General features: G+C 44.4%; 1 protein-coding gene across 1 annotated transcript in view; it reads left to right on the top strand.

The window, feature by feature from the left end:
* ITCH (itchy E3 ubiquitin protein ligase) overlaps positions 1-6,913 on the top strand; it is an 86,147-nt gene extending 79,234 nt beyond the window's left edge. Inside the window, exons 20-24 of the mRNA XM_044296775.1 lie at positions 79-199; positions 290-394; positions 901-997; positions 3,088-3,160; positions 3,976-6,913. Of these exons, the coding sequence (XP_044152710.1) occupies positions 79-199; positions 290-394; positions 901-997; positions 3,088-3,160; positions 3,976-4,075 (496 nt within the window). The 3' untranslated portion in view covers positions 4,076-6,913. The remainder of the gene's footprint in view (positions 1-78; positions 200-289; positions 395-900; positions 998-3,087; positions 3,161-3,975) is intronic.
* The last annotated feature ends 6,518 nt before the right edge of the window (positions 6,914-13,431 follow it).

Raw genomic sequence — 13,431 nt, 5'->3', positions numbered from 1 at the left:
ATATATGGTGTAAGTAATAAGTAGCATTCCTGATACACATACTGATCCCAATTGACCATTTGTACCCACTTACTGCAGGCTTGTCGCAGAGTGGAGATTATCTCGAGGAGTGGAGGGGCAGACGCAGGCATTTTTTGAGGGTTTTAATGAAATTCTACCCCAGCAGTATTTGCAGTATTTTGATGCCAAAGAATTGGAAGTAAGTTGAATATAGCAATATGGTAATCCAAGTAAAGGCTGCTGTGCGGTCAACAATGTGTACATAATCTGTTTTCTCATCCCCCAACAGGTTCTCCTATGTGGGATGCAGGAAATTGATTTGAACGATTGGCAGCGAAACGCAATCTACCGACACTACACAAGAACCAGCAAGCAAATAGTGTGGTTCTGGCAGGTGAGGATTTTTACTTGCTTTGATAGGATATAGGTATATGACAATCCAGTGCCCCATATATGTTACATAGGTTGTATGAGATTAGAATATGAAAGTCTTGTTTTACTCTCCCAGAAACAGAACCACTTACCCTGCTTTCACACCTGAGCGTTTCTCAAACGCGCGTTTTTGTCGCACGTTTTTATGCACGTTTTTTGTAATAGTAAACGCGCGTTTGACGCGCGTTTGTGTGATTGACTGCAGTGTCCTATGGCCACATACGCGCTGTAAAACGCCCAGGTGAGAACCATTCCCATAGGGAAGCATTGGTTTTCATGTGTTGAGCGTTTTACAGCGTGTTTGAACGCGCTGTAAAACGCTCAGGTGTGAACTTAGGGTTAGTCCATGGGCTGTGTTCAGTATTGCAGCTCATTCGTTCACGGTTTTACATAATATTATTTATTTATTTTTTATAAGAATTTCCCTTTATTTTCATTTACTATTTATTTTTTTCTATTTCGTTTTAGTTTGCTAAAGAAATTGACAATGAGAAGCGCATGAGACTCCTTCAGTTTGTCACTGGGACTTGCAGATTACCAGTTGGAGGCTTTGCAGATTTGATGGGTATGTAGATCATCTATTTCTCTCCATACTAAGGCAGCCGTGCAGATGAAGTAACTGTTGGTTAAACCATCATTCAGCCGACATAATCAGCCCTGATATAATGTGCACTTTGCTGAGTCTGCACATTTAATACACAGCTGGAGAGAATCTGCTTTAGGACCTTGTCTTCAGTTGAAACCGTAGAATGAAATCTTTCCAAACCAACCTGTTTTCCACAAAACATGTCCTTGGAATACTGGTTTAACAGGCTTATATGACACTGCTATTGATGTCTGTGGGGCTCAACATCCCATGACCACTGAATTTATGTTTGTCAGGGATGCGCAACCTGTGGCCCTCCAGCTGTTGCAAAACTACAACTTCCAGCATGCTCTGACAGCTTACAGCAGGGCATGATGGGAGTTGTAGTTTTAAAACAGCTGGAGGGCCACAGGTTGAGCATCCCTGGCTTATGTGATTGGGAACGGGGCGCCGGCGCTTCATTCTTCATGAAATGAGGGATTCAAAATCACAGGACCATGTGCTTCATCTGTGCTTGCCATGAAACCATGGCATTTCACAGTAGACCGCCGTGCCCCTGCTGCATGGTTCTTGGCTGCACTGCACACTACTACCCTGTGGCCGCAGATGGAAACCAAGCTTATACAGCATGGCTGCTAATGCGGCTGGTGAATTAATGTACTGTCCTGGTTTCAAGTTGTCTGGCTTTAGAATGGCGGATGATCAGACATTAGGGGTGCACCAAAATTCCGGCGGCCGAAAATATTGGCCGAAAATGGGCCTAATCCATTTCGGCCGATATTGGTACATATCGGCAGAAAATATGGTTGGTTATATACGTTCGGGCGGCCGGCCGGCGGCGCCCCTCATGCTGTGTCTCCTAAACGCTTGCCGCTCTAAAGAATCTCCGGCTCAGTGCTGCGCAGCCTGCTGTGTCTGCTCTGTGCTACTGCTGTTGTTAGTGTAGCGTGGCCGAGCTCTGTTCGTTCCGCGGTACAGGAGCTTTTGTTTCCTGTACCTGGCCGGACTGACAGGAAGTGCTCACTTAGTGTGCACTTCCTTTCAGTCCGGCCGGTTACAAGAAACAAATGCTCCTGTACCGCGGACCGAACAGCGCTCGGCCAGGCTACACTAGAGGTGACAAGGGAGGGGGAGGGGGGGGGTGTAAAATGAGAGTGACAAGGGGGTGTGTAAAATGAGAGTGACAAGGGGGGGGGGGGGTGTAGAATGAGAGTGACAAGGGGGGGGGTGTAGAATGAGAGTGACAAGGGGGGGGGGGTGTAGAATGAGAGTGACAGGGGGGGGTGTAGAATGAGAGTGACAAGGGGGGGGGGTGTAGAATGAGTGACAAGGGGGGGGGTGTAGAATGAGAGTGACAAGGGGGGGGTGTAGAATGAGAGTGACAAGGGGGGGTGTAGAATGAGAGTGACAAGGGGGGGTGTTGTAGAATGAGAGTGACAAGGGGGGGTGTTGTAGAATGAGAGTGACAAGGGGGGGTGTTGTAGAATGAGAGTGACAAGGGGGGGGGGTGTAGAATGAGAGTGACAAGGGGGGGGGGTGTAGAATGAGAGTGACAAGGGGGGGGGGTGTAGAATGAGAGTGACAAGGGGGGGGGGGTGTAGAATGAGAGTGACAAGGGGGGGGTGTAGAATGAGAGTGACAAGGGAGGGGGGGTAGAATGAGAGTGACATTTTTTTTAAAAATAACCACTTTGGGTGGCATTGTGTGTATAATATCTATGTATCTGTTTAACTTTATATTTTAATTCACTTTCCTTTTCTTTTACTTAAAAAAAGTATTTTAAAAGTATTTGGGCAAAAAGGCAGTTTCGGTTTTCGGTCAAGGGCATCCTGAATTTTCGGTTTCGGTTTCGGACCAGAATTTTCATTTCGGTGCACCCCTATCAGACATGCATACTCTGTAGAGACATATTTCTGCCTGCTGGACTGTATCACAGTCACCCAGCCAGTCCTTTTAACTAGATCAAATGGCTAGGTATGACATAAAGACTGAGAAAACGGCTGTGCATTTAAAGTTGCCACTTTTGACATTTTTTTTTTTTTCTTCCAACATAAATTCTTGTCTTGTAGGGAGCAATGGCCCTCAGAAATTCTGCATTGAGAAGGTGGGGAAAGAAAACTGGCTACCTAGAAGTCACACATGGTAAATACACTGTGCTAACATGAATCTGATTTATACCGGCGAAAGCAGGTTTTGGGATCACTTGATCTAGACCAAAAACAAGTCAAGGAGGCAGCATTCTTGTGCGTCTCCTTCTGTAACTGTTATGGGCTCATCTGATCTGATTACTGATAATTAAAAGGTATTCCCATCTGGGTCATCGCAAGGATATGCCATTAGTGTCAGATAGTTGCAGGTCCCACTTCTCGGACCCACTCCTATCTACAGAATAAGACCCCCTGAAGTGAAGGGAGTGTGCCGCTCATTCGTGGCCTCCCTCTCGTCACTGCTATGAGACTTCTCTCGTCACTGCTATGAGATTTACAAATATAGAGCCATGCTCGCTCAGCTATTTTCAGAAGTCCCATAACAGTGAATAAAGAGCAAGCTTCATGTACACAGTGTGCTCCCCTTCATATTGGGGGTGCATGTTCCACATAAGGGACACACACCCACCTCCAGTCTTGGGGTGCATTCACATGACTGTATGAATGGATCTGCATCTGTTCCACATTCATTTCAATGGGGCTGTAGGTCCGTTCTGCGGCCCCGCAAAAATATAGAGCATGTCCTATTCTTGTCCGCAATCACGGACAAGAATAGGCATTTTCTATATAGCGCCGGCCATGTGTGGTCTGCATAATGCGGAACGCGCACGGCTGGTATCCTGCAAAACACTTGCGGTCGTGTGAATCCACCCTTACAGTCTGACAGATTGGACAGCCCCTTTAACAAGTCTGTAGCCAGTCTGCAATGATGTCAACTCAATCACTTTTTATTTTTTTTCTTATTTTCAGCTTTAACCGTTTGGATCTTCCACCTTATAAAAGCTTTGAACAACTTAAGGAAAAATTGCTCTTTGCAATAGAAGAAACAGAAGGATTTGGTCAAGAGTGAGAAGCCCCTGACATATCCTCCTGGCACAATGAGAGTGTGTATACTGCTGATCCCCTCCCTGGCCTCCTCCGTTCTCCAATTAGTTCTTTTTCCTCAAGGATCCAGTCTTCAGTGACGGCATATGGTCTCAAGACATCTTCCAGACTGTTTTACGTCCTTCTCAGCCGGACCGTTTTCTGCACATCTTTATCTGTGATCTGTCACCTGGAGATACATGGCTCTCTCTGTAAATGTAGCTGAGGCTTTGGTTTTATTACAGTCTTCCAGGGATGTGACACTATGCATCCCATGTGGGGATAACATTCACAGAGTTCTGTCCACTTTACCCGAGTTCTGCCGCAGGACACCCACAGCCCATTGAGCTGTATATAGCCATATTTATTATGCACTACGGGAGGGTGTCCTGCGGAGAGACGCTCAAGAGGAAAGTTACCTCTCCTGCTTTCTAATGAAAGCAATACCCCGAGGTCTACTCGAATTAGGGGGTGTTGTTTTTACACCTGTAGAAAGCGGGACTTTGTCTACTTGATCATGTCACCTCAGAGCTTGCACAGAGTGGCCTCCAGTCACTGGTTATTTCGGGAAGCAGACTTCTAATAGGCATCTCATCCCCCATTAGTTTATTACTGTATGGATTGTCTGCGGTCCTTGTACAGAACATAAAAGCACTGTAACTTTCATACAGATCATTTTACGTTTGTTCGACAGATATCACGTAAACGCGCATGCTTTCTATTTCATAGAGGACCATTTTATAGGCGACTGGAGATTTAGAGCAAACGTCTGAAGAATGAAGTCTTAAGCTCTTAGATCTGTCTGTACTCCATGTGTATTTTGTACTCTTACTTGAGGCTGATAACCTGCTTTTATGTGTCTGACAACTGAGCATGAACCTCACTTGTGTGATGTCGGTGAATGTGGTCCAAACCAGACCTCCTTTAGAACTGCAGGATCTTATGGTTCCTAGCCTACAACTGTGTCTGGACTGTCGAGAAAATATATAGCAAGATGATGATGATGTGACTGACAGCTGATTAACGAGGTGATTATACCACTCGTCCGTGGCGTAAAGGTTACCTGTCACCGGGAAATTCACTGATAAACCAGGCACAATGCCTTGTAGAGCTAGATATGCTGAATGTGATCATACCTTTCACTTAGTGATCCGATGCGTCGTTCTGGAGGAAAAGGTACTTCTAATCCATATGCAGATCAGTGAAGTGCACCAAGGGAGGGCCCAAGTCACCCTGTGCACCCTTGCTCCTCCTGCTTCCTCTGCCAGCTCCCCCTCCTCCTTCCTGATTGACAGTAAAGACTTGGGAGGCCTTCCTCACAGCACTTAAAGGGGTTGTCTCACTTCAGCAAGTGGCATTGATCATGTAGAGAAAGTTAATACAAGGCATTTACTAATGTATTGTGATTGTCCACATTGGTTGCAGCCACCGCTGCTGCGCAGATACAAGGGAGCTGCTGCGCACCATCAGAGAGGCAGGCGCTTTTTCCTATAGCGTGCAAGCACGGCCACCGCTGCTGAATTGAATCCAGCCAGCAAAGGAGGAATATGGACAATCAGGATACATTAGAAAGTGCCTTGTATTAACTTCCATTTGCTGATGTAACAGATCGCTAACCTAGCTCTACAAGGCGTTGTGCCTGCTTCATCAGTGTATATCCTGGAGACAGATTCCCTTTAAAGTTGAGTTACTTTGGTACATACATTGCATTACTACTAGCGTTATATCCTGTTGTTGGAAACAGGCATTAACCTTTTAGTAGGACAAACCCTTAAAGGAACACTAAACCTAGAAATGAAGGACAAAAGTAAATATGAGATAATCAATTAACGTACTTGGCTGTTTCCAGAAATGCCAGCGAAGTGAATGGAGAGCGCCACATGTGCGCGTCCAAGCCCTATTTTCTTGATAGGTGCCAATCCCACCTCTGGTAACCTGCAGCTGTCGTAAATGTCCACATGGATCTTTTTGTTGCACTGCAGACAAGACCGAGGGGGGAAGCTCCTGCTGCAGCCAGCTGTCTTACAGCCAGCCACAACACACAGCAGATTTCTTTATATGTCTGCCATTGTAATATGAGACAATGAGGGAGGAAGTTGTGGGATTTTTCTTTTTTTATATGTGTTTATTGTTCCTTAAAGGGATTGTCCAAGTTATTTTTATTGATGACCCATCATCATTGGCGGGGGTCCGACACCATACACTTAAATAGGAGGGAGCGGTCCCATTGAAGTGAATGGGACAGCTTCTTGTAGTTACACTTGCTTACCGCTGCTGTTGCAACGGCGAGCAGGTAAACAATGAAGAGAAGGCAGCTCTGCCACTTCAACCAGATGATCGTCAGGGGTCCTGGGTGTCGGACCCCCCGCCTATCAGATATTGATGACCTATTCTGAGGATAGGTCATCAATTTAAATAACTTGGACAACCCCCTTTAAATGGCTTAGCTGAGCTCATTTAATGCCATCCAACAGCAGACTTCCGCTACATCATTGCATGGTGCAAATTATCAGGACAAATTATGTGCAGTGATTGATCCAACAAGGAATGCTGATTGTGAATGTCGCTCTGAGCTATAGTATGGATGGGCTAGTACAAGATGGGTAATAGTCTATAGGTGAAAAACAGAAAATTGTGTTTGAAGGCAGACACATACTTTAGAGCAGGGGTAGGCAACCTGCGGCATTCTAGCTATTGTGAAACTCTCATAGAAATGAATGGAGCATGCTGGGAATTGTAGTTTCACAACAGCTGGAGTGCCGGAGGTTGCTGATCCCTGCTTTAGGCTGAGTTCACACGAGCGTGACGGATTGGGGCCGGATGCGTTCAGGGTGCGTTCAGTTAAACTCGCACCATTTTGCAAGCAAGTTCAGTCAGTTTTGGCTGCAATTGCGTTTAGTTGTTCAGTTTTTTCCGCGCGGGTGCAATGCGTTTTGATGCGTTTTTCACCCGCGTGATAAAAAACTGAAGGTTTACAAACAACATCTCCTAGCAACCATCAGTGAAAAACGCATTGCATCCGCACTTGCTTGCAGATGCAATGCGTTATTAACGCAGCCCCATTCACTTCTATGGAGCCAGGGCTGCGTGAAAAACGCAGAATATAGAACATGCTGCGATTTTAAAGCATTGCAGAAGTGATGCATGAAAAAAAACGCTCATGTGCACAGCCCCATTGAAATGAATGGGTCAGGATTCAGTGCAGGTGCAATGCGTTCACCTACTGCATTGCACCCGCGCGGAAATCTCGCCCGTGTGAACGCAGCCTTAGAGTGGTGTTCTGCTCGGATCTGTACAGGGTAGTATATTAGGGAATTACCGTACATTGCAGTCTGTGGCAGGTTGGTTGTAGCAAGAGCAGTTCATCTCATGTAATTGTGTTACATATAACGTCCTTCCCTCATGTATAACCCCGTATACCTCCAGGGAACACTTACAATTAGACGTTATCTAAGCCGCCAGTCAGTATGTCAGCTAGTGCGCTCCATTTACTTGTGTTCCCTCATACATTTAAAGGGACACTAAACCTAAATTCTGTCTTATTTTCACACGCTGTGTAGTTGAAGGCAGGGTAGAGTCTAAGGCTGATGTATGCCGACCCCTCCATACACATACAAGCTTGGCAGAGTGGGCATGTGTGGCCAATGGGGAGATGGGAGAAAGCAAATGCCAGATACCTCCGGTGGTGGCTTATGTCCCTAAGAAGAAAAGTTTCAAGCATTTGAAATCCAACCAGCCGATCCCCATCTCTCCCTATATGCAGGGAGAGTCAGGAGGCCCCCTCCATACACATTGGATGGCGTCTTGTCCTGGTGAAATTGGCCAGTTCAGTCAATGCACATCCATCGTGTGTGGGCAGCTCGTGAGATAAATATCTGCCTCTGTGATTACTACATCTCAATCATCCAAAGAACTTTTAAGTTTAGTGCTCCTTTAAATTTACCGATAACCTGTGGATTTTTTATTTTTTTTTCACCTCAAACCTTAGACATTGAATATTGTAGCTGCATCTATTTCTACCAAACTGTGTGAAAAGGACATTAGCAGTAATTGTATATATGGCATCCAGTAGTCGTTCACCTTCCATTCACGTCATTTCTGTTCTGTCACTATACGTCTTAACCCACGCACATCTTACATTGGTTAAAGCGGTGTGTAAATCATTTGCAGATCTGATACAGCGGCGCTCTGCCCTATATTTTTAACACAAAGTAAAGTTATAATTAATATGGACATCTCCCTAGTTCTATAGGGTAGGCTCCTACAATATTTTTATGATTGATATAGGAAGACGTTATAATTGCTTGTGTACATATATATACATGTGTATATATATATAGGGGGACTTTTGTCTCTAAAGAGGGGCAGGGAGATGGATATTTTTTTTTTTTTTTTTACTCCTTAATTGCAAGATATTTTCTTGTAGGTAAGGTGTTGACCCTGGTAACAAAATATTTTTAAATCCTCGATCCCTCTCCCTGCTCCCTCTTTTTTGTTTTCAAATTTTGTCTGATTGAATAAAATTTGATCTACTGAAAGAGATTATCAGTAAAATAAAAAATATTACAAATAAAAAAAATTATAATTTTACCCAGTTGTGTAATTTGTGTTTTTGTTTTGACAGGTCTTTTTTTTTTTTTTTTTTTTTTTAAGTGTGACCGAGCTTTCCAGAAACTTTTGGTATGTCATAGCAACATATCAAAGGTGTTGATAGGTGGAGGTCTGAGTGCTGAGATCCCCATGATCGCTAGAATGAAGAGAGAGAAGCGTGCGCTTGGCGCTCTCGCTCTTCTTATTGCAGGAGACTGGCTCAATAGAAGCCTAATGAGGGGCATGCTATGGGAACGCTTCCCTCTCCATATTCTATAGATTGCCGTAAACATTTTCTAGGGATTGGTCTTTATTAGGATATGCCACCAATGTCTGATAGCTGTGGGTTCCAGAATCTCTAGAACAAAGCCTGCAAAGTGAAGGAGGGCAGACCGCGCGTTCTCGGCCACCCCCATATAGCTAAGCTGCTGACTCGGTTATTTCCATCAGCCCCAGAGAAATAAATGAGCAGTGGCTGCCCTTGTGTGTTGTGCTTCCTATTCTGTTCTATGGGACTTCCAAAAATTTTCTGCTGGAATTTTCTCATGGAAATGAATGAAGTGCAGCCAGTCATGCACGGTCCAATTTCCTTCCTTTTGCCGGCTCTGTTCTAGTCAGATGCCAGCAATGTCTGATGGGCCCGACCCCTTTAATACACACAGCTAAGCAATTGGGGTTTTTATACACTGTTGGGAGTGGGAGCTGATATATGTTTGTATATTTGCTACTTGTTTGGCGACATCAGCGGGGAGGGAGAGACAAGACCTTGACATAATATAAAGATCGGCCATTTGCAATCCAACATATTTATAATGTGTTTTTTTTATAGACTCTACATATTCTGCACTGCTTTACAACTGGGGCAGTATCCAAGAAGGAGAGGTCCCTGCCTGTAAGAGCCTACAATCTAAATGCAGTGGAGGACACAGGAGGAGAGACATCAACTACACCACTACATTTAAATCCATTATATCCATTGTAAAGTGACTAATAGGGTGCCATGCTAAAGTACTGCCGGCTCTACTCTGCTTTTCCTCCACTTGGCAGCTGGCATTGCCAGGCTGCTGCCCAACTGGGGTGAATACCCATTCACCCACCTAGCAAGACATTTTATGGTCTATCCTGTTGGTGCTATAAATGTTGTTAAACTATCAAGACTTTACTATCCTCTCATATTACAGCTCAGAAGATATACTTAGGCCCCTTTTTTAAACGAGCAAGTTCCACACATTGGACCCCCCCACCGTGTGTCAGCGGGAGCACTCGTCCTGACCTCCAGGCACTGACTGGGTCGCATAGCATTATATTGATTTACTATGCTATGTAACCCTTAGAGGTCTGGAATGTATTGTATAATACTGTCAGTGTTATACAATACATTCCAGAACTTTAAGGGTTACATTAAATGATAAATCAATACAATGCTTTGCGACCCCAGCGGTGCTGGGAGGTCAGGACGGGAGCTGCCGCATACTCGCGCTGCAAGTCTAATGAGTGGAACTCGCTTGTGTGAAAGGTGCCCTAACGCTGGGTTCACACCTAGGCGTTTCTATGCGCGTTTTTGTCGCGGGTTTTATGCGCGTTTTTTTTTATAGTGACGCGCGTTTGGGTGATTGACAGCAGTGTTGTCCAAAGAGTCTATGGCCCAAACGCGCCAAAAAAAGCTCCTGTACTTGTTTGAGCGTCGGGCGTTTTACAGCGCGATCGTACGCGCTGTAAAACGCCCAGGTGTGAACCCTTCCCATAGGGAATCATTGGTTCTTGCCTGTTGTGCGTTTTACAGCGCGTAGGAACGCGCTGTAAAACGCTCAGGTGTGAACCCAGCGTTAGACGTGTCCACACATAATGGATTTGTCAATCCAGGGAAAACGCAGATATAAATTTATCCTAATATATATATATATATATATATCTGCAGGTAAAGTGCAGATTTTGACTTTCTATTGAACTCAAGAGGGGAAAAAATCTGTAACCAAACCATGACAAATTCATAGGTACAAGTGACTCCCAACAGGTAGAAGAATGTAGAAGTACACAATGGTGGGAATGTCAAATCGTAGAAAACTGTGGTAACAGCAAGCGTCCAGGGCAGGGACACTGGGCCCAACACATATTATCCTTTACAACTAGATAAAGGTGTAAAATTGGAGTAAAACAGTCAGGTGAACAGTTTTGACCAGGGACATGGACTGGCAGAGTGAACCTAACTTATGGTGAAGCCTGCTGCTCCTCCTAAATTAGGTATTCTCTTTGCCAGTGCCGAACGTTGTAAATTAACCCCAATGTGTCTCCTTCCAGAACTGATGACTGCGTGCTCCAATGATAGTCAGTTTTCCTGGACCGACAGCCCCCGTACAAGTTGAAAAGAACTTTATTTAATGTCTGTTTCTCAGACAGGCATCAGTAAAAAAAAAAAAAAAAAATCTGGTAATAATGTTTTGCTGTTTTTTAACGGACGTTGTGTAAATTTAGTAGCGTTTACTTTGAACAGATAAATGTGGCACCTTTTAGGCCTCCGAAATGGATTGTGTCAGGATCTGTTCAACCAGCTTTGTCTGCGGTTGCATTTTTTTTTTCTGTCCGGATTGTATGTGTTTTTTTATGCCTATGAAGAAACGCTGCAGAATAATAATCTCCCAGCAACCATCAGTGAAATGGTTTTTCACACAAGCCCCATTCACTTCAATGGAGCTAGAGCTGCGTGAAAAACGCACAATATAGAACATGCTGCGATTTCTCCTGAACACAGATGATGGGTGAAAACTGACGCTCCGTCCGGAGGCTGTGCGTTCACTACACACATCACATCTGGACGGGAAACTCGCTTGTCAGAAAGGCGTTTTGGAAATTGCTCTAAGGATGTACCAGACTTGTGGAGGGCCACATTTCTTTTTGAGGTCTTGCCGATTTTATTTTTATTATTATTTTCCTTTGATGTTAAGAGTGGCTTCAACGGCTGATGAATTTTCTGCAACAAAATCCTCACCATAATGTCAGGCGAACATGGGAGACCTCACCTATGGGGATGAAAAGTGTCAATCCTCAGATAGCCGATCAGCTGTATGAAGAGACACGTGCCGTCTCCCTTCCTGTCCTCTGCTGCGGTCTATGGTCATTGCCGATATGGATGACCTAGCCTAGGGATAGGTTGTCAGTAGTAAAAACACCCGGAGAACCTCTAACATTCTGCAGAGGAACGGAACACAAATAACGTTTTGTTGCAGATTTCCTGTAGCTGAATGTCCCACTCATTTCAATGGAGGTGTAATCTGCACAGAAATCCATAGAATAAGGCTACATTCACATGACCGTATGTGTTTTGCGGTCCACAAAAAAAAACTGAATACCTTCCGTATGGTATTTTTATTTTATTTTTTTGCGGATCCATTGTAACAATGCCTATCCATGTCCAACAAAAACAAAACGAGCAAGAATAGGACATGTTCTATTTTTTTTATTTTTTTTGCGAGGCTACGGAACGGACATACAGATGCGGGTAGCACACTGTGTCGGTGTGCTCTCGGCATTTTTGGCGGACCCATGGAGATGAATTGGTCTGCATCCTATCCTCAAAAAAAGAAAAAAACGGAACAGACACAGAAACAAAAAAGGTTTGTGTAAATGTAGCCTTAGGCTAGGTCTACATGATGACATTTGTCGCACAACAAATTTTGATAATGGTAGTCTATGGTGTCGCACAAAAATCAATTCAAGATTGATTTTTCTGCGACTGCTGCAGTGCGACACCATAGACTAGCATTATAAAAATTGTTGTGCGACAGATGTTGCAGTGTAGTTGTGCCCTATCGGTCGCGCGACAAATGTTGTGTAGACCTAGCCTTAATCCACTCACATCCGCAACAAAAACTGCAACTTTGAAAAATTTGCACATGTGGATTTTGTTGTGGAAAATTCTGCCATGTGTGAAGGCACCCTAAGAGACTGCTCCTGGTACACATCAAATTATAGGGTCATGCACACGGCCGGTTTCGTGGTCCGCAAAACATGGATAATAGCCGTGTGTGTTCTGCATTTTGCGGAACTGAGTGTCCTACACTGTATGGAGCTGTCCTGTCCTTGTCTGTAAAATGGACAAGAATAGGACATGTTTAATTTTTTTGCGGGAACTGCATTACAGACATACGGATGCGGACAGCACACGGTGTACTGTCTGCATCTTTTGTGGCCTCATTGAAGTGAATAGGCCCGCATCCGACCCGCAAAAAATGCAGATCGGATGTGGACCAAAAATAAGTTTGTGTGCACGAGCCCTAAGTCTCACTCCACGAATTGTCGAGTAACATGTCGCCGCGTAGACTTATCCTAAAGGGAGATATTTATTAAACTGGGGCAAATGAATCCAGCAACCAGTCAGAATCCAGCTCTCATTTTTCAGAGGCCATCTTGGAACTGTCAGCCTGTAGCTGATTGGCTGCTATTGGCAATTATGTCATGGGATTGATAAACACAGCTCAATGTGTCCAAGATACTGTATACGGAGATTTTATAGCACTTTGAAAGTCGTATAAAAAAAAATGGGAGTTATATGAAGATTCTGTTATGTACAGCAGTCTATTACCCCTAGAAGTAGAAACAGATCGTTATACAATAAAATAAAAAAAGGCCATTTTCGCAGTGGCTAATGCGCATGCGCCGCGGCTCCAACAACATGTCTCCAACACGTCGGACACTTTATTCTCTAGCAGACAACGCTCAGCACTGGTCACAGTCAGGGCGGAACTACTGAGGGTT

This window comes from Bufo gargarizans, chromosome 6 (assembly GCF_014858855.1).
Source record: "Bufo gargarizans isolate SCDJY-AF-19 chromosome 6, ASM1485885v1, whole genome shotgun sequence".
Taxonomy (NCBI): Eukaryota; Metazoa; Chordata; class Amphibia; order Anura; family Bufonidae; genus Bufo; species Bufo gargarizans.
The sequence above is the reverse complement of the archived record's forward strand: the minus strand, read 5'-3'. Positions and strand labels throughout refer to the sequence as shown.